The sequence below is a fragment of the Elephas maximus genome, chromosome 6 (genome assembly GCF_024166365.1).
Source record: "Elephas maximus indicus isolate mEleMax1 chromosome 6, mEleMax1 primary haplotype, whole genome shotgun sequence".
Lineage (NCBI taxonomy): Eukaryota > Metazoa > Chordata > Mammalia > Proboscidea > Elephantidae > Elephas > Elephas maximus.
In genome coordinates, this window is record NC_064824.1 from 129,510,507 (window position 1) to 129,532,300 (window position 21,794).

At 40.8% G+C, this 21,794-nt stretch overlaps 1 protein-coding gene across 7 annotated transcripts in view; it reads left to right on the plus strand.

The window, feature by feature from the left end:
- RHBDD1 (rhomboid domain containing 1) overlaps nt 1-21,794 on the plus strand; it is a 151,345-nt gene that overhangs the window by 71,448 nt on the left and 58,103 nt on the right. For all 7 annotated transcript variants that reach the window (XR_007517992.1, XM_049888363.1, XM_049888361.1 and 4 more), the window contains one exon: nt 3,699-3,842. Coding sequence is in view for 6 of the 7 variants with exons in the window: in XM_049888363.1 (XP_049744320.1) it covers nt 3,699-3,842 (144 nt within the window). In the remaining variant the exon portion in view is untranslated. The remainder of the gene's footprint in view (nt 1-3,698; nt 3,843-21,794) is intronic.

Genomic DNA, 21,794 nt, shown 5'->3' on the forward strand with positions numbered 1-21,794 from the left:
TGGCAGAGATGAATGAGCACGTCCAGCACTGCATCCGTTTGTTGAAACACCTCAATTGATGTTCTGTCAGTTTCTGGGGCCTTGTTTTTCGCCAATGCCTTCAGAGCAGCTTGGACTTCTTCCTTCAGCACCATCGGTCCTTGATTGTATGCCACCTCTTGAAATGGTTGAATGTGAACTAATGCTTTTTGGTGTAATGACTCTGTATTCCTTCCATCTTCTTTTGATGCTTCCTGCGTTGTTTAATGTTTTCCCCAAAGAATCCTTCACTACTGCAATTCGAGGCTTGAATTTTTCTTCAGTTCTTTCAGCTTGAGAAACACCAAGCATGTTCTTCCCTTTTGGTTTTCTATCTCCAGCTCTTTGCACATGTCATTATAATACTTTGCCTTCTGGAGCTGCCTTTTGAAATCTACTGTTCAGTTCTTTTACTTCATCATTTCGTTTTGCCTTAGCTGCTTGACATTCGAGAGCAAGTTTCAGAGTCTCTTCTGACATCCATCTTGGTCTTTTCTTTCTTTTCTATCTTTTCCATAACCTCTTGCTTTCTTCATGTATGACGTCCTTGCACAACTCATCTGGTCTTTGGTCATTAATGTTGAACATGTCATATCTATTCTTGAGATGGTCTCTAAATTCAGGTGGGATATACTCAAGGTCATATTTTGGCTCTCGTGGACTTGCTCTGATTTTCTCCAGCTTTAGCTTGAACCTGCATATGAGCAATTGATGGTCTGTTCCACAGTCAGCCCCTGGCCTTGTTCTGACTGATGATATTGAGCTTTTCCATCCTCTTTTTCTACAGATGTGGTTGATTTGATTCCTGTATGTTCATCTGGCGAGGTCCATGTGTATAGCTGCTGTTTATGTTGGTGAAAAAAGGTATTTGGAATGAAGAAGTCGTTGATCTTGCAAAATTGTATCATTTGATCTCCAGTACTGTTTCTGTCACCAAGGCCATATTTTCCAACTACCGATCCTTCTTCATTTCCAACTTTCCCATTACAATCACCAGTAATTATCACCGCATCCTGATTGCATGTTCCATCAATTTCAGACTGCAGAAGCTGATAAAAATCTTCAACTTCATCTTTGGCCTTAGTGGTTGGTGCGTAAATTTGAATAAGGCATATTAACTGGTCTTCCTTCTAGGTGTGTGGATATTATCATACTACTGACAGCATTGTACTTCAGGATCTTTAAATGTTCTTTTCAATGATGAATGCAATGCCATTCCTCTTTAAGTTGTCCTTCCCAGCATAACAGACTATGATTGTCCACTTCAAAATGGCCAATACCAGCCCCTTTCACCTCACTACTTCCTAGGATATTGATGTTTGTGTGTTCCATTTCATTTTCGACAATTTCCAATTTTCCTAGATTCATACTTCGTACATTCCAGGTTCCGATTATTAATGGATGTTTGCAGCTGTTTCTTCTCATTTTGAGTCATCCCACATCAGCAAATGAAGGTCCCGAAAGCTTTACTCAACCCACGTCATTAAGGTCGACTCTACTTTGAGGAGGCAGCTCTTCCCCAGTCGTGTTTTGAGTGCCTTCCAACCTGGGAGGCTCATCTTCCGGCACTATATCAGACAGTGTTCCACCGCTATTCATAAGGTTTTCACTGGCTAATTCTTTTCAGAAGTAGACTGTTTTGGGTCCTTCTTCCTAGTCTGTCTTAGTCTGGAAGCTGAGCTGAAGCATATCCTCCATGGATGACCCTGCTGGTATCTGAATACCGGTGGCACAGCTTCTAGCATCACAGCAACACGCAAGCACCCACAGTAGGACAAACTGACACGTACATGGGCGAAAGACTTTTAGAGTACCTGAAAATATTTTATGGGAAATAGTTGAACTGTTCCTTTCTAATCTTACAAATATGGTTTAGGAAAGCATTTTATTCATAACCAACACAAAAGTAAATTTAAAAATGACGTGATGCTTAAATATAAAAAATTCTGAATATGTGATCTAATTAACCAGATTCTGCCCTACCATGGTCCTTTCTTAGGTGTTTTTTCTAAAGATCCGCTAAAGCAGTACCCACTGCCATTGAGTCAGTTCCAACTCATGAGCAACCTTATAGGACAGAGTAGAACTTGGCAGCTGATGGATTCGAACTGTCGACTTTTTATTGGACTTTAGGTGAAGGCTTATGGAACAAACTAGTTTCTCACCAAACAGTTAGTACAGACATTGTTCTATGTGTTCTGTGTTGTTAACAACCCCACGACATGTCAAGACGCCCCCTTCTCAACGTTGGGTTCCCTATTACCAGCTTTCCTGTTCCCTCCTGCCTTCTAGTCCTTGCCCTGAGCTGGTGTGCCCCTTTAGTCTCATTTCGTTTTATGGACTTGTCCAATCTTAGCGAACTGCCAACCTTTTGATTAGCACCCCTAGGTTACTGTAGCTCTTAAACACTTCACCACCAGGGCTCCACCAAGGCAATAAGCTTAAATTCAGGCATCATGGGTGACACAGAGAAATAAGACCCAAGACTCATAAGTAAAGGTGAGGGATTTTTGTTGACAAAACCCAAAGCACATTAATTAAGCATTTGAAATGTCATCTTTAAAGGGCCTAATAGTGGCAGCAAGAGGGGAAAAGAGTTAAACAGATTAACTCTTTCCTCCCATCACACCAAAATCAGATTTCCTTCCCCCACCCCCACGCAGAGGATTACCAACCCTTCCTTCCAAATTCCGTCATAGTAGGTGATTTAAAGAAAAGGTAAGGGGTAAACTCAAGCTGATTGAAAAGTTTGGTTGAAATACCTTGTAACAGTGAACTCTGCTTTGTTACTGACTTTCCTTAATGGGACATCAGAGTTTGATACTTAAAGTGTTACTTAATGACCAAGTTGTCTCTCTTATTTTATCTAGCAACCAATTCTGTGAAAGCACCTTAGTAGAGGCTACGCTGTCTGACGTGGAATTGTAGATAAATTAGTTTGGGTATCACCATAAAAAAAACAAAACAAAACGCAGTATTAAACCCACCACAGAAATCCTATATGTATTAAATTTTGGTCAGCTTCTCATTGTCTGGGGCCACAGGACAGTAGAGCTTTGTCAGCTATTGTTTAACCTGTTCTCTCTACTCCAGTCAGGGCTTCCCTGAAAATACTCCAACTGTTGCTTTAAGCTGAAACTTCCATAAGTCAGTAGCCCATTCCAGTCTTCTCCAGTATCTTAACCAGTTGCCGACGAGTTGACTCCAACTTATGGTGACCCCATGTGTGTGAAGAGTAGGACTGTGCTTCACAGGGTTTTCAGTGGCTGATTTTTCAGAAGTAGGTTGCTAGGCCTTACTTCTGAAGTGCCTCTGGGTGGACTTGACCCTCTAACGTTTGGTTAGCAGCCAAGTGCCTTAACCACCGTTCGTACCACCCCCAGCCTTCTCAGTACCTCTTACAACCATCTGTGTTAATATCTTCTTTCCTCTTTAGCACGTGAGGAGTCATTCATGCCCAGCCCCATGGTGGTCACTGAACATACAGCATGACAAGACTGTTATTTCCTGCTGTTATAGAGATACTCTCCCTTTACCATCTCTTCTCATTTAGAAGATTATTGCTATACTGAAAACAATAACGTGAATTATTTTCTTGCCTTTGCTTACACAAAACAGGAAGTATGAAACCAAAGAATGGTCCATGGCAGTGTTCTATAACCTCCTCATTGTGCCTTTAGGCTCCTCCGGGTATCAGGATCATTATCCGCGTGGCAGGCCAGGCCACTATGAAGAAGCAGCCAGGAACTATGATGCATACACAGCAGGGCTGAGTGAAGAGGAACAGCTGGAGAGGGCATTAAGAGCCAGCCTCTGGGACCAAGGTAGGACTCTCGTGCCCTTCCTTTATTCTAAAGCATACCTCACACGGGGAGCAGGTCTGAAAAAGGGGTATTTGTAGTGAGTTAAACTTTAAATAGTTTATAAAAAGGATATGTAGAAGAAAAAGTACATGTGGATTGTGATTACAAAGAATGGGGTGTGATGCTGTTTTCCTAGCGACCTAAGCTAATAAAGTGCCAGACGTGTATGTATTGTTAAAGTGGCTCTTTTTATAGGCCTGTTGTACTCAGTGCTTTGACATTAAAAGTCAAGAAACTTAAAACAGAAAACAATATTTAAGTGCCTGAAAAGAGGTGTTTCATTGGAATGCATAGCTGCAAAACAGGCTGCATGTCACTGTATGTATCCGAGTGTTACTCACAAACACCTCCCTCAAGATCCCATGGACAGCTTAGTAACAATTCAAACTAGGGGTCAAAATTTTATACAGTAACCGAACTCAAACCAAATATTTTTCAGTGGAAAAAAGACTAAAAATAATGAAGACCTTTTAAAAAATATCATTTTGGTTTCCCATAGTTAATAAAACGATCATGAAACATTTCAAAGAAAATAAAATTATAATTAATATAACAATTTGTGAAGGATCTTCCTTTGCTAGTGCCCATTACTATAAATGCACAGAAAAACTACATTTGTGAATTTGTCCATTCTCCTTTCAATTCCATCAGGGTTTGCTGAATACATTTTGAAACTCTCTTGGTAGCTCTGTACACGTTTATGGTATGTTTTTTTTAGAGAATTGAATCCTTTATCATAATGCCAAATAAAGGCCCTCTTTATCCCTGGTCACATTTTGTGTTGTGAAGTCTGCTTTGTCTGATGCTAATACAGATTTGTGGTTTTTCTGTGACTAGAGGTTGTGTGGTATTTTTTTTTCCACCCCCCACCCCCGTTTGGTTTTAACCTATTTTTGTCTTTAAAGTAGATTTCTTGTGAAGAGCGTATAATTGGGTCTTCCTTTTCTGAGAAGAGCTCTTGGATTCTCTGTACTTCTTTTTTTCTACTTCTGTGTTTTAGTTTGTGTTGTCTTTCCTGACCTATTTTCATATTGACTATATTCTTTCTTTGGCTGTATCAAGTCTACTGATGACGCATTGAAGGCATTCTTCATCTCTGCTGCTTTTCCTTTTTTTAAATTTCCATTTGATCCTTGTAATTTCTGTGTCTCTGCTGAAATTATCCATCTTATCTGACATGTCTTCATTTTCCATTCAAGCTCTTAATATATAAATTGTAGTTATAAATTTTCTATCTGTTCGTGCTAACATCTGTATATATCTGAGTCTGATTTCTGTTAATCGTATTGTGTTTTAGCAGCGTGTTGTTATTTTTCATATGATTGTAATTTTTTGTTGAAAACTGGATATCTTGTATAGGGTAGAGATTGAGGTAAATAGATATTATGCGTGGAAGTAGACACACTTTTCCTTCTACGTGGTCTTTAGTGTGTGTGTTTGAGTTAATATAGTCAGGAATTGACCTCTTTTTTGGGATATGTTGTTGCTGTGGATATCCTCAGTACACTGTAGGCTGGGGTTGCTGTTCAGCCATATGTGAAACCGTGGTGGCGTACACTCCAAAGGTCTTGGCTTGAGAATGAAACTTACTGCTGCTTTGTCGCTCTGCCTGCAGATGTAGAATTACCAGTAAGCCAAATGAGAAAAAAAACTTAGGTCCTGAATTAATATCTAATGCTCTGATTAACAGACCGTTTGACGGTATCTTTGAATCCTAGAGGCTTCAGAGGGCTAATTGCCAGAGAGCTGTTCTTAGCGTCTGCTTGCTCTTCCATTTCAGCCTCTGTCTTTTGTGTTGTGACTTGGAGAGGTTCACCCTCCTTCTTCTGACAGTATATAAGCTGTTACTTGTTACTCCATGGTTTTTAAAATTACTTTCTTTCCTTTCTCTAAGCTGCAGTAGGTTTTTACTTGTTCCCTAAGGGAAACAGTGTTTTTGTCTTTCTTCCAGGTGGTTAAAGCTTGGGAGCAACAGGGGCAATAGGATCTAGACTGGGCTTTATACCTTGTCCTACAGTGCCTACTGTTCTTTCCCTCAAGGCTGCATCACAAAGGATACTTCCTCTGGACTCATACCAGCCTCTTCTGTGAGGACCAGGTGAGGTCCTGAGAAGAGCCTGCAAGTGGGTATAAATGCCTTTTCTATCTTAGCCCCGAGGGGTTCTGTGTTCTCTTTCTAGCCCTTCCTCAGCCTTTATTAGTTTGTCAACAATTTTGGCAGAATTCTTTTTCCAGGTGTCCAACAGCCCACCCAGGAAAGCAGATGCTCACATTCCATTTCTCCTTGCGGGCACCTGTCTTTCCTTAGGTTTCACCGTAGTTGGTTGCCCTGCTATCCCAGCTCTCCGGGTGGTTCAAGAGAAGTCATTAATGTGCAAATTGTCCAGCATTTGTTCTTATTGTGAGGGTTGGATTAATGCTCTTTCTAGCTTTCTGCATCCCAAGTGGAAGCTGGAAGCATTCCTTACTCTTAATTTGCATCTGTCACTCCTTGCACACTTATTTACTGTCAAAAGCAACTTTGCCTCATGAAATGGATAGAAACTATAGTTCTTCTAAAAGGGCTGGGTAAATACTTAATTCTTTCCCTTGGATTCTCAGTTTTCAGAGTAAGAAGCTACTGCAGTAGTCATCAATAATAACTGAGTCTTGAAAAGGCCTGTTAACAAATTTATTTGGTAGAATGCCGGTTCAACAGGAAACATCCAGCATCAATTTGTTTCAAATCATTCTTGCGTTAAATATGTTAGAAGAGGAAATTAAAGAACCAAGGCAACACTTTTTAACTTCAGTGTTTGCTATTACCATATATGTATTTTTTAACAGTGACTGGCCATAATTACAAGTCCTAAAGCTCGTGCCAGGAATAGTGATTTCAGAGCAGCCTTTGTAGAAGAAATAGCAAAACTCCTATTATTTCAAGGGGCTGAGATTTTACTGCTGTTAACAGAAATTTGGTCTTATTCTGTTCGCAGTCTCAGCTTTTATAAACAAGTCCAAGAGGCAGCTGATGGCACAATAATAGAAAAATGTTGGACAAGTGCCATTTCTTTGAGTCGAAAGGCAAATGCCAACTAGCAACAGTAGCTCCTTGCGTTTATCCCCCGACTCCCCTCCCCCACACCTTCCATGCATAATTTGTGCCTTTTTTTTTTTTTTTTTTTAAATAGCCTGCCACCAAGTTCAGCTGGCAGCCGGGCACAAAGCTGTGTCCTTTTCAACTTCTATCTGCCAGCCTGGAACATGTGCACTGGTGAAAGCTGGAAATCCTTACTGACATGTGGAGTACCTTGTGCTGCTTTTCTTAGACTCTTCTGAAAGGCAAATGGCCACAATTACACTTGCTCTGTCTTGTGAAAATCAAGTAGAGCTGTCATCCCCACCCAACGCTGTACCGCTGGGGTTGCTGTTCAGCCATATGTGAAACCATGGTGGCGTATACTCCAGAGGTCTTGGCTTGAGAATGAAACTTACTGCTGCTTTGTCTCTCTGCCTGCAGATGTAGAATTACCAGTAAGCCAAATGAGAAAAAAAACTTAGGTCCTGAATTAATATCGAGGGTTTTCTTTTTTTTTTTTGCTCTAATTAACAGGCCGTTTGATGGTATCTTTGAATCCCATTTATGGGCATGATGTATTCATAGGGGCCTAATGAGATGCATTTTAAGTTTAAAAAGAGGAATTTAAACTAAGTTGTACATTTCTCTTTTTGTGGAAACTATATTAAGGTATACAAAAGATGCATTTGTCTTCTTTCTTTAATGTATGAGCATTTTTGAGAAAAAATAGAATAAATTGCATGCATGTGCTTTTAACCTTTCATAGTGTGATACAAGGAAAGGGTGGAAGTTCAGTGGTTTGAATATCAGCCCTTGAACATCTAACTTGACTTGCGGTGCACCGCTGGATCCCATCATGCCATTGTTCTATTATTTTTTATAACAGGGGAGTTGAATTAGATACTTTTCAAAGCCCTTTCCAGTTCCATTATTCTTTGGTAGTGAACTGTGGACGGGGTGTAGCTAGAGAGAGATGGGGACTTGGGGAAATGTCAGGAATACTGGCGAGTGTTTGACATACAGCTCTCAGGGCTTATGGATCAAAGACCATTTCTGGACGATAAATTCGCACAGCTGTGTAAGGTGCATCTAAACTGATGAATACATGCATTAGGTGGTGGTCTCTTACTCAGTTACATGATTATATGAGCCTTCGTTGGCCCAGAGCAGGCATAATGCAGTTGGCAATTTTTAACGTATGCAAATGTTCACGGCTGGTTTGTTTGCCTTCACAGGAGCTTTGCAGGCCGGGACAGAGATGTCCAGCTAATTCTGTTTGACTGCTTTTCTTTCTTTTCTTTTTTTAAAGTAATTTGGTATGTTTTCCCCCAGGAAAATTTTCTGTGTAATAAAAAAGTACCATCTGCCAGGTTGTCTAAAAGCAATTTCAGTGCATAAGAGCCCTTGCTTTTGGGTTACTGGTTTTTACTTGCTAGTGTATATATTGGAATTATTCAATTCTGTGAGCAAAGCTTGATATTCGAGATTGTGTCTAGTTGTGAAATTGCACATGTAAAGGAATAATAAGTACATACTGAAAAAATATGTATTTTATTGAGTTTTTGGTGAAAGTTGACACAGCAAGTTAGGCTCCCATTTGACAATTTCCATACAAATCGTTCAGTGACGTTAGTTACGTTTATCATAATGTGTCAGCGCTCTCTTTGTTTAGTTTGTTCCATTTCTGGTACTCTAGTTTCCCTGCCCCCCCCCCCCCATCTTCTCGTCTTTGCTTCTGGGTAATTAGTTGACTTTTAGGTCCCATACTGATGGCTTTTAAGTAGGGCACCGATCTTAACAGGTAATATCCTTTTATTTTGTGTGACACACTGTTTTGCTTAACGGTGATCTCGGGGAATAGGGTTGGTTCTAGGTTTAAAGAGTGTCTCAGGGTGATAGTCTCAGGGTGTCCTCTGTTTAGTGTTCCAGTTTGTCTGGCTTTCTTTTTTTTTAAATAAGAATTTGAGGGGGCCAATTATTGTGACCCTGGTTAGAATGGTCAGTGGTTGTAGCTGGGCACCGTCTAGGTCTTCTGGCCTCAGGGTAGATGAGGTTATGGCTCACGTAGACGTGTTTCTTCTCTGCACTTTTGGTTGCTTTCTTACTGTTTTGCTCCTGGCAAGTAGAGACCCGTAATTGTCTCTCAGATGGCTGCTCACAAGCTTTTAAGACCCCAGACACTCTCACTTCACTTGGATGCAGATCAAGTATATACTTTTTTTTAATTCTGTGAAACAACATGTGAATATCTTGGTCTGGAAGAGAAGTAATCAAATGAGTGAACCAGAGTTCTGTTTATGTCAGTATTGGGAAGGGGCAGGCTTCTGTTCAGGGTCCATTTTGCAAATATTAACTGTAGCCTAGTCATTGCTAAAGAAAATAAAAATATGAAACTTCAACACATTTGGGAAATTGGCATTAATAGTTATGTGTGAATTTATAATTTTTCTTCCACCTACTTCTAAAATTACTGTTTGTTGAAAGGCATCATTCAGATGCTAATGATTTAACGACAAAAGTATAAACAAAACTAAGTTAATTCTACCCACCCATATCTCTTACAACACATGAAGACCTTCTTTTTCTGAGTCCCCAAGTCTTATTTACGTATTTCAGAAATACTGCCTTGCATTCTCATGGTGTTGTTCACTGTCATTATTCAAATCTTTGTTGGAGCCCCTTGAATATGTAGGTACTATTTATTAAGCAGTGTAGACTATGGAAATGAATAAGTCTTGGTCTTTACCATCAAGATAAAAATACTCTTCTGTTTGCTGAAAGACAGGAAGATTAAGTGATCTAACTTTATCAGCTAAACAATATATTAAATTTAGAAAAGAGATGTAGTAACTTTTGATTTCAAGTGAGCGATAGTTCTACTTACCAGACTTTTTCTCTACTTTGGTAACCGTGATTTCCTGTTATATAAGAATTTTATGGAATATGATTGCTTATACTAAGATTCAGATATGATATTTATACAATTTATGATCTAGAAATTATTGATGTATATATGCATTGTTTCATAAAATCATTTTTAATTGGAGAAACTATTAATATAGGACTGTTGAAGAACCTTTTGTTATACCTACAAAGATGTATTAATATGGAATAGAGAAATCAGACAGTACTTTAAAATTGCAGTGGATCTTGCATTCTTACTGATAATCCGTTGAGGGTGTGAAGAACTTTCTAATCCTGTGCACCTGTACTAAAAGGTGAACCAAAACAAAGTAGCATCTCTTTTTCTGAGTTGAAGGCCCCAGACTTTGTTTCATAGACTTTGATAGTTGATACTTTTTATGATGGAACTTTTATTCTCTTTTAATTTGAGCCTTCCTCATTCCTTTCTAAGCATTGTAAGTACATGTTAAGAGAGAGTATGTAACGCTTTGCACATCTGTGTCTTGACATTTTGTCTTCAAGTATGAGTCATAGTCTCTTTTGGTGCTTAAAAAGAGGCACACTGCTGAGCATAGTAAACACCTCACTGCAGTTTAAGTCTTGGGGTGAAGAGACCTAGTACTGTGATCTTGTGCTTAAGTTATTTCAATTACTTCTAAAGGGGATGATGGGAAACAAGATAGGCAGCAACATTTTTTAACAGAACTGTCATATGCTAGCACTACAAGTGACTTAACCTGTTGCCGTTGAGTCGATTGTGACTCACAGCGACCCTATAGGACACAGTAGAATGACCCCATAGGGTTTTCAAAGCTGTCATCTTTACAGAAGCAGACTGCCACATCTTTGTCCCATGGGACAGTTGGTGGGTTTGAACCACCAACCCTTTGGTTAGCAGCTGAGCACTTGACCACTGTGCCACCAGGGCTCCTGCAAGTGACCTTAGCAGTCATCATATCTGACATCTTGATTTTATAGATGAGGAACCAGACTCAGAAAAGTCAAGAGTCTTCATATCCCATCAGTGTCTCTGTCGATTAACTGTGGCTCGGATTACTGTTGACAATGTCCTGCCCTGTGGTTGAAGGTGTGAGGAGCATGGGAGTCAGGACTTGCATAGAAGTTGCTAGATTGAACCCACATTTTCTAGGTCTACTGTGAGTCTGCCCTAGAGCAGAGCTGAATCTCTGAATGAACTTCTGCCTAGCCTTCTGGGCTTGACATACTCTGTCTTCCCCCTCTTTGGGGCCAGAGTCCACGTGGCCTTGGGAGGTAAGGATGAGTGGTGATGAAGTGTGAGACAGCTGTGGTGTATGTGTGCTAACACCTGCTGTGTGTCTGCTATGATTATTGCAAGGCTCAGCTTTTGTTCTGCCATGGGAACGGGCAGCACTCAGCTCCTTTTCTGGAAGTCCCACCTGAATCCAGGATGCCCCAAGGTCGACCATGCTGACAGCCTGAGGCAGATGATGCCAGGTACCTGAGCTCATCAATTGTGATCTTTTAAACTGTGGGTAGCGTGTGTTGTTCTGATTATAAAAGTAATACATATTCGCTTTGAAAAATACAAATCTGCGAAAGGAAGACAAAACAAAACAAAAATGTATAACTTCACCACCCAGAGAAAAATCGTTTAACATTTGGCAGGTATCCTTGCAGCTGCCAGAAGAAACCACTGTAAACGTTTTTGATGAAATTCCTTCCATGTCACAAGCGTTAAACCCTCTTCCCTGTGGGCCACTGTGCTAGAAAGGTTCACATACCCACACAGAAACCCGGTGAAATCAGTACTTTTACTTACCTTCATTATGTCAGGCTGTGAAAAAGAGACACAGACATGAAAAGACTTGCTCAGGGTCACATTCTGAGCGGTAAACACGGAATGAGCAGCCCAGGCTTCTCTCTTCCTAGTCGGGACACATTTTGACTTTCACAGCAAGCCTTCTCAGAAAAAGCATATCTAGGCTGTTGCTGAATTATCAGTTAGAGATTTGCATGATATTCCTGTAGTCCATTGCATTGGGCAGATCGCTGCTATGAAAGACCTCTTTAAAGTGTTGAAAAGTAAAGATGTCACTTCGAGGACTAAGGTGCTCTTGACTGAAGCCATGATATTTTTAATCACCTCATACGCATGCAAAAGCTGAACAGTGAATAAGAAAGACTGGAGAAGAAATGGATGCCTTTGAACTATGGTGTTGGTGAAGAATACTGAATATACCATGGACAGCCAGAAGAAGGAACAAGCCTGTCTTGGAAGAAGTACGGCCAGAGTGCTCCTTAGAAGGGAGGATGAGAAAAGTTCATATCACATACTTTGGACGTGTTATCAGGAGGGACAGGTCCTTAGAGAAGAACATCGTGCTTGTTAAGGTACACGGTCAGGGCAAAAGAGGAAGACCCTTAACGAGATGGATTGACACGGTGGCTGCAACAGTGGGCTCAAGCATAACAACGATTGTGAAGACGGTACAAGACCAGTGTTGGTTCTGTTGTACACGGGCTCCCTATGAGTCAGAGCCCACTCGTCGGCATCTAGTAACAACATAGTCCTCCATGTAGTCAGCTCAGATGACTGAGCCAGAGGATGCTTATGTTCCTGGAGCTGGATTGGTTGTTGTGATCATCCTGGATTCAGAAAACAATCTGGGGTATACATGGCGACGATAGAACACAGTCTTAGCTAAAATTAGGAAGTCTGCGTTACTTACAGAGATAATAGTGACATCCCTCTTAACTTTTGTCTTCATCTCTTCATATAGGTTTGGCTAAGTTTCTTTGTTTGTGGGACTTTTGGGCTAAGTTTTAAGCAAAAAAAATCCTGAAAGGAATTTAAAAATTGTAAAATATAGTTTGTATTGGGCCAGAAAGCCCTCCTTGCGTAGAAAACCTACATCCTAGGTACCTCATAGGACGCACCTCCAAAAAATATTTATTGTAGACATTCATAAATAATCTGCTAAGCTGCCGTTTGTTCCTACCAAAAATCGTAGCAGATAAGAGTCTTAAAATGCTGTTTTTAATATGGGTATATTAATGACGGAAACCCTGGTGGCGTAGTGGCTAAGTGCTATGACTGCTATCCAAAGGATCAGCAGTTCGAATCCGCCAGGCGTTCCTTGGAAACTCTATGGGGCAGTTCTACTCTGTCCTGTAGGGTCACTATGAGTTGGAATCAACTCGACGGCAGTGGGTTTGGTTTGGGTTTTTGGTATATTAATGACATTCGTTCAAGGATATTTGCGTTGTTAATTTTAGTAGGACTCAATTTCTTCCATAGTTTTCCTTTTAGAAAAGAAATGCTTCACAACAAAAAGAATAAAATACATCACGTGTGTCTTAAACGAAGTCAGGATTTTATGCTGAAGCATTGCGCCTTGCTCCAGTTACTTGTTAGTGGAATTATTCACGTGAGGACTCTCGCTGTCGTCGCTCTGCCTCTGGAAGCAGCCTCACTCCTAGCTGCACGTGTTCTCTCGTCATTTTGGTTGTTGTGTTGCTAGTGAGAAGATCCGAGTCATGTGGTGGCTTCCATTTATTAGACAATCACAAATAGCCTCAAAGTGGTTTAGTTTCATCACATGGCATTTCTCCAAGAATCCACAACTATTTATAATTTTGTACTTGGTTATGCAAAGCCAGATGTGAGTCGTGCACAGTATGTATGTGCACATCTGCAGGAGTCTGAATTAGAGGACCAGAGATCTTCCTGTGTCACGTCTGGGTTATTTAAACCTACTTCTGCTGTAATACAGGACCCCAATTGCACAGTCATTAAGATTACTATAAATATTAAGCTGACTACAATTACATTGTAATCATTGCTTTGGAAAATTGTAAATGGCCTAATTCTGCAGTGACAGGAGAGTGGTTAAATAAGTGATGATATAAAACACTACTTATCCATTAAAAAGAGAAACAGATTCACAGCGTGTCAGATGAGAAGCAGGGTACAAACAGTATTCCTAGTAGAAACTTGCTTGTTTTTGCAAGGTTGGTGGCCTAGTAGTTAAGAGCTCAGCTGCTAACCAAAAGGTTGTCAGTTTGAATCTACCAACCTCTCCTTGGCAACCCTGTGGGGGCAGTTCTTCTCTGTCCTAAAGGGCACTGTGATTTGTATTTGACTCTCCGGCACTGGGTTTTTTTTTTTTTTTTTTTTTTTTTACTGTGTGTACTACAAAAAAAGGTTTGAGTGATACTTAACAAAATACCACTCATCCTTATTTCTCAGAAATAGGATTATAATGATTTTTGTTTTTCTCTTTTTGCCTTAACTCCATTTTCCAAAATTTCTAAGAAGTCATGTAAACTTTGTAAAAAAAAAAAAAGTCTGTTGAAGTAATGCTATGCATTACCGCAAACATTAAGTATTAGCCTTGCCGTCCTCTGAGATTCTCCACGTTTAAGGCTTAGGTTCGTATTTTGTAGTGAAATGCAGGGGAAACCGTACATCGTCCCTTCACCTCCAGGCTCTGCAAGGTGCTTCTAGAGGGTGCGAGTGATGAATGAGACTGACCAGAACCCCAGAGCATCTGCCTAGGCCTCCCACCCATATTTTGTCCCCCTTTTCCTAAGATCACTACTCTTTTAGCTTTTTGCTTGTTCTGTTGTCTCTCTTCTCATCTCTACTACAAACCTTCCAGGCTAAAGTTATACCCACATCTGGGACAAAAAAATCAAATACTTCCTTTTTAATAGGTAGGTCTTCCTGGCAACTACAATGATTTCTTTCTTAAGGATTCTGGAACACACTTGTTCCTGTCTTAATTTGAGGTCCCTGAGTGGTGCAAACAGTTAGTATGCTCAGCTGCTTACTGAAAGTTTAGATGTTTGAGTCCATCCGGATATGCTTTGGAGGAAAGGCCTGGCCATCTACTTCTGAGAAATCAGTTATTGAGAACCATATGGAGCACAGTTCTACTCTGATAGTTCTACTCCGTGGGGCTGCCATGAGTCAGAGCTGATGCAGTGGCAACTGGTTTGATTTTATAGCCTTTAGCATTTTATTTAGGAACTTTGGTACCAAGCAGATCTGTTTTACCTTACAAAACCCACCCGTTGCTGTCAAGTCGATTCCGACTCATAGAGACCCTATAGGACAGAGTAGAACTGCCTGATAGAATTTCCAAGGAGCACCTGGTGGATTTGAACTGCCGGTCTCTTGGTTAGCAGCCATGGCACTTAACCACTACGCCACCAGGGTTTCCAGTTTTACCTTACAGTATACAAAATTAAAAGCTTTGTAAGTTTTGTAAAAGGTAGTCCTTTCACATCTGATGTGATGAATCTCTATGAAAGGTTGTATGTGGTGCTTGGAACTCTGGTTTGGGAAGGGATGAAGGAGTCTAGCACCTGTTCTGGGGAAGGGCATATTTGCATTGCAGTTAACATAAAAATGGAAAAAATATGGGCTGATTCTTGAGTCGTTGCATGCGTGATTCTTTACAAATCAAACCAAAACAACTCAAGGCCAGTCGTTTTTAATTTTCAGCTCAGTGAGACTAAAAGGAAACAGTTTGCTTTTGGTTAGCGTGGTGCAGAAATAAAATGTAGCTAACCCGTCGACATTAAGAGAGATAAAGTGTTTAATAAGTGTCTTCCAGAAGAAGTGACATCTGTAAAGAACACCTGCTGTCTTCATTATAACTTTAAATAAGCTGCGTCTCTGGGGGTTAGCCGAGGCCTTCTTTGGCATAGTGTGCTGTGACAAAGATAAATCTTAAACTCGAGTAATTTTCTATTGTTTGGAGGATGTTTTTTGGTGAGACGTGGTGGGGGTGGGAGGAGGAACAGTAAGCCCCTGACTTAGATAACTCAGGCCCATTTTGAACATAACTTTGAACTGATACATGTTCAGGTTATAACACATTTCTTATCCCTTGACAGCCCTATTTTTTCCAAGTATTGTCCTTTTAATGTTTTATGTATCCCAGAAGTATGTAGAAAATGCTTCTTGGTCTGTGGAGATAGCTGTTTAGTAGAATTCCAGATTTGTTGATATGCTTTGAGAAACAGATTGGAGTGACCATTTAGCAGTGCCTGTGTTCATGGCTTGTTTGTGTTTTGCTTTGGGCCCAGTGCGATCCTGTAGGTAGGGGCATGGATGGGCGGAAGCGAAAAAGCCCCAGTGAATGCTGTTCTGAGTGTCGTTTAAATCAGCTGCTATTTTGGCAGATTACAATCTAACCAAGAATGATTTCCATAAGCAATGGCTGTGAAAAACCTTGTGGCCCCAGCAAATAATATTTAATCAGCCATGTGGCTTATGTTTTTCCTGAGGGGAAAAAATAACTCACCACCAATTCTACTGAATCACAGATAGGAGTTTTTGAAACCCAAATCAAAACAGCTGCTGCTTTCTCGGGGTATGAGCCCAGTGCTTTGTCCGCCTGGAGGGCAGCAGTTGGGCAGCTGGCCTTCCCTCTGCATCTCTTAGACCTTGACACCTGACGAGGGGGACATCTTCAGAGTTAACGAGCAATTAGGACGTTCTTCCTGTTAATTAACTGGCAGAATAATGAGACCGAGTGAGCACTGTCCAGATTTGTGTTTTCTAGAAAGCATGTCTTTCTCCACTATTTGCGGTTACATGAATAGACAACTGCTCAACATGAAAAAAAAGAAAAGTACATGTACTGCAAACAGAAGAGAGTGGTATACAAACAGGCTTCCATTTACTGTAAACTTAGAAGTCACGACTTCCCTGCTAAGTGGCTGGAGTGACGTTCTAACATCTGCCGTCACATTACTCAAGGAATGACAGGCAAGCTATTTGGCTAGTAGTGAATGTCCATTCTTGTATGGGTATTGATCCTAAATTTAAATCTCACCTATAATAAAATCATCTCCAACAGTGCTGTGACTGGTCAGCAAAAATGTGCTGGGCTATTTGGGGCCATTGGTTAAGGAGCCCTGGTGGTGCAGTGGTTAAAGTGCTCAGCTGTCAACCAATTGTGGTTTGAACCCACCAGCCACTCTGCGGGAGAAAGATGTGGCAGTCTGCTTCTATAAAATTACAGCCTTGGAGACCCTACAGGGCAGTCCTACTCTGTCCTGTAGGGTTGCTATGAGTCACAATAGGCTCCATGACAATGGGTTGGTCATTGGTTAAAGAGTCCTGGTGGCGCAATGTTTTAAGTGCTTGGATGCTAACCAAAAGCTCAGTGGTCTGAACCCACCAGCTGCTTTGCGGAAGAAAGATGTGGTGGTCTACTTTTGTAAAGATTACAGCCTTGGAAACCCTACGGGCATTTCTGCTCTGTCCTGTAGGGTCACTATGAGTTGGGATCGACTAGAGGGCAGTGGGTTTCATTTTTTTTTTTTTGGTCATTGGATGCCTAAGAATGCATGACAGAGAACCTTGTGGTGCTGGGTAGCAGAAGAAGCCCTGAAACCAGAAAGACCTGTATGGGAACCCAGTTTACCACTGGACTCCAAGGTGCACAACAACCATAACAAGCTGATAGATAACCTCAGGCAGTGTGTCAGGTAGTATACGTTCAGTTGCAAATCACCAAGTACCTAAAAAAATACAGTAGTTGAACACAAGATAGGAAGGTACAAGGAAGTCATTTCTCTCTCACATAAGAGTCCAGAATTAGGTAGAATAGGATGTTAGGACCACTACACCATCCTCAATACGGGCCCCTTCTCTGAGGGGGCTGCTTCAGGGTCAGCACAGTTTTCACTTCCACTTAATGTCCCATTGATTACAACTTAATTCCATGGCTATCCTAAGTGTCAGGGAGGCGGGAAATGGGGTCTGTAACTGGTGGCCACCTACCCAGCTAAAACCAGGGGATCAATAATAGAAGAAAGAGAAAATGGGTACTAGTGGGCTCCTCGCAGTCTCTGCCACGCCTAACTCACAAAGGATCCAGGAGCAGGGGTGGGCCCCTGCTTCTCTGTGGCTCTCTTGGCTCTGCCTTTCTCCGCATGTGAACTTTCTCTTTAGGCTGGAAGCAAATCCTGCTGTAGTTTCCTGCCGTAGTAGAAACCTTCCCAAGAAGCTCTCCCTCTATGTACCTTTGGCCAAAATTGGATCACAAGTCAGTGGCCTAACCCAGTAACTGGCAAGAGGGAAGGGACCCATATGACTGTTCAGTGTAGATCCATCCTTGGGCCAGCCCAGCCCCATGTTTCTGTGGAAAAGAGTGGACACTTGGACAGCATAGATGTTTTGTTAGGAAGGCGACTGGGGAGAATGGCTTGGCATAGCAACCAACAGTGTTTACCTTGGGTAAATTACTTACCTTTCTGGACCTCAGTTTTATAAAATGAGAACGGTACCTCTTATCCCATAGGTCAATGAAATAACCCCCAAAGTGCCTCACATGCTGCTTGACACATAGTGGGTACTCAATTTTGGTTCCTATTCTCTTGCCTGGAAACCCTGGTAGCGCAGTGATTAAATGCCTTGGCTGCTAACCAAAAGGTTGGCAGTTCGAATCCACCAGGAGCTCCTTGGAAACTCTGTGGGGCAGTTCTACTCTGTCCTATAGGGTCGCTATGAGTTGGAATCGACTCAACAGCAATGGGTTTATTCTCTTGCCCTTCTTTTCTGAGGAAATAATGTGAGTATGGCTAGAAAGGGTAATTATATCAAGTAAGTTCAAATAATACAACAGATGAAGCAGTTCTTCCTCGGTTTGGGGGCAGATGACTTGCCTACAAACTTTGTGAGCCTTAGGAATCAGTAGGTAGACACCCATGTGTAACTGAATTGTATATAAACAGTAGCCCAGATCATTTGCCTGAATTAACAAAAAAAAATAAGGTACTATAAATGACTAAATCAAAAATACCAAAACTGTTGCCGTGACGTCATCGGTTTTTACTCACGGTGACCCCGTGTGTTACAGAGTAGAACTGCTCCATAGGATTTTCTTTGGGTGTAATTTTTATGGAAGCAGATCACCAGGCCTTACTTCTGCAGAGCTGCTGGGTGGGTTCAAACTGCTAACCTTTCAGTTAGTAGATGAGTGCAAACTATTTGCGTCACCCACAGATCTTTAGATATAGAACAAGGCTTCTCCTCTTCCCCTTCAGCTCTTTTTTGAGATCTCTTAAAGAATATTAAGGTTTTGTAAAACCTTACTCTGGGTTAACACAGTAAACCTCAAAGAACTTAATATGTATACCAGGATACTTATTATCTTTTGGTAATAGTTGCTGCTGGCATAGAGTATATACTCAGGTAATTAAAATGTCTTTAGGAGTCTGTGATGGTTGAGGTTGTGTGTCAACTTGGCTAGGACATTATTCTCAGTTCGGCAGTGGTACGGTGTTGTGATCATTTCCATGATGAGATTTGATATAATATGATCACCTCCATGATGGGATCTCCTGGAGTTTCCTTGGGCGTGTGGCCTGCATCAAATATAAGTGGACATTCTGGCAAGGCTTGGGGGCTTTTGCTCACTCTGGGCCCTGCAACTGGCTCCTGTTCATCCGACCTCCAGTTCTTTGGACTTAAGCTAGCAGCTTACCTGCGGTCTTGCCTGCCAATCTTGGTATTCATTGATCTTTGCAGCCTATGAGCGAGAGTCCTGCTGTCTGACCTGCCGATCTTGGGTTCACCAGCCCCTGTGGCTACATGCATCAGGACATGCTTCTATCCTGACTTCACAGACTTGGGACGTTCCTGTCTCTACAGCCTCATGAGGCATTTCCTTGACATAAATCTCTATATGTATTTATATGCTTTACTAGTTTTGCTGCTCTAGAGAATCCAGCCTAAGACAGAGCCAAACAGGTAACCAACAAAATCATAAGTAATAAATGGGAAATCATGGGATCTCTTGAGCCTCATTTTCTTATCTGTGATGTTACAAAATTTTGTTTAAAGATAATACCTTGTTGTTGTAAGGATCAAATGAGGTGGTGTTTATGAAAGCACCATGGAAAGAATAGAGAACTCTACAGGTGGTAATTTTCTTGTTAAATGAAGTTTGATTTTTTTCTCCAAGAATTTGTAAAGATTAATCTTTTACAGCTTTACTGAGATACAATTGATGTACAATAAGCTGCACATATTTCAAGTGTATGATTTGATTACCTTTGACATATGTTTATATTTAATAAACCATTACCGCATTCAAGATAACATAGCCATCATGCCCAGCAGTTTCCGCTGACCCTTTATAATATATCTCTGCTCTCCTGACTCTTATCTGCGGCCAACCACTGACATTCTTTCCGTCACTATAGATTAGTTTGCATTTAGTAAAATTTTTTTATAAGTGGAAATATACAGTATATGCTTTTGTTGGCTGACATTTCACTCAGCATAGTTATTTGGGAATCATCCATGTTAATTCATAGTGCATTCCCTATAATTGTGTAAGTAGTATTTCATCATATGGATATATCACAATTTGTTTATCCATTCATCTGTTGATGAGCATCTGGGTTGTTTGCAGTTTGGGGCTATTACAAATAAAGCATCTGTGAACATTCATCTCCAGGTATTTGTGTGGATATATGCTTTCATTTCTGCAGGGTAAATACCTAGGAATGGGATTGTTGGGTCATGTGAAAAGTGTATGTTTCACTTTTTAATATACTGGCACACTGTTTTCAAAAGTGGTTGTATCATTTTGCATACCCTCCAGCAATTGATGAGAGTTCTAGTTGCTCCACATCCTCCTCAACACTTGCTATGGTCAGTTTTTTTTTAATTTTAGCCTGTCAAATGGGTATGCAGGGATATCTTACTGTGATTTTAATTTGCATTTCCCCAGTGACTAATGATGAGCACCTCTTCATGTGCTTTTAAGTTTATTATTTTGGCATTATTTTCATTTTCGGTTCCAATCTACTCTATGTAAAGGACCATATCTCTTTGATTCCATACTCTAATTGGAATGCTTTCCAATATGTAATTGGGAATTTTAGTGGGTTTTCTGTTACCATATATTTAACTGGGCATTCTTTTATTTTTTTATTTTACTTTAGATGAAGGTTTACAGAACAAACTAGTTTCTCATTAAACAGGTAGTACACATACTGTTTTATGGCATTAGTTAACAACCCCACAACATGTCAACACTCTCCCCTCTCCACCTTGGGTTCTCTATTACCAGCTTTCCTGTCCCTTCCTGCCTTCTACTCCTTGCCTCTGGGCTGTTGTGGCCCTTTAGTCTTGTTTTGTTTTATGGGCCTGTCTAATCTTTGGCTGAAGGGTGAACCTCGGGAGTGACTTCATTACTGAGCTAAAAGGCTATCCGGGGGCCATACTCTTGGGGTGTCTCCAGTCTCTATATGGCCAGTAAGTCTGGTCTTTTTTTTTTTTTTTTTTTTGAGTTAGATTTTCATTCTACATTTTTCTCCAGCTCTCTCCGGGATCCTCTGTTGTGATTCCTGTCAGAGAAGTCAGTGGTGGTAGCAGGGCACCATCCAACTGTACCAGACTCAGTCTGGTGGAGGCCGTGGTAGGTGTGGTCCATTAGTCCTTTGGACTGATTTTTCCTTTGTATCTTTAGTTTTCTTCATTCTCCCTTGCTACTAAAGGGGTGAGACCAGTGGAGTTATCACAGATGGCTGCTCACAGGCTTTTAAGACCCCTAACTGGGCATTCCTGATGGAAGGATCCAGAAAATCCTCCAACTAAATTTTCTTTTTGTGTATTGGATTATTTTGATGCTGTAAAATTTTGTCCAAATTGATTTTTTAAGATGTCTCTTAAGGCAAAATTAGGGATCATCAACCAATCATATTTTTGGAGTTCAATTCTATAAGTTAATATTTGTACTAAAATGGGTTTTCAGTTGAAGTCAACTCTAATGTTGATATCTTGCTATATTCAGAAATACAAGATTGTTGAGTTGGGAGGGAGTTTAATAGAGGACCTTCCAGAAACTCTTACTTCTGACAGTATGAAGACAGCCACCTCGTGGATGCTGCAGGGAGCGTTTCTGCTTTAGGAAATGACTGCAGAGAGCTTCTGTTAA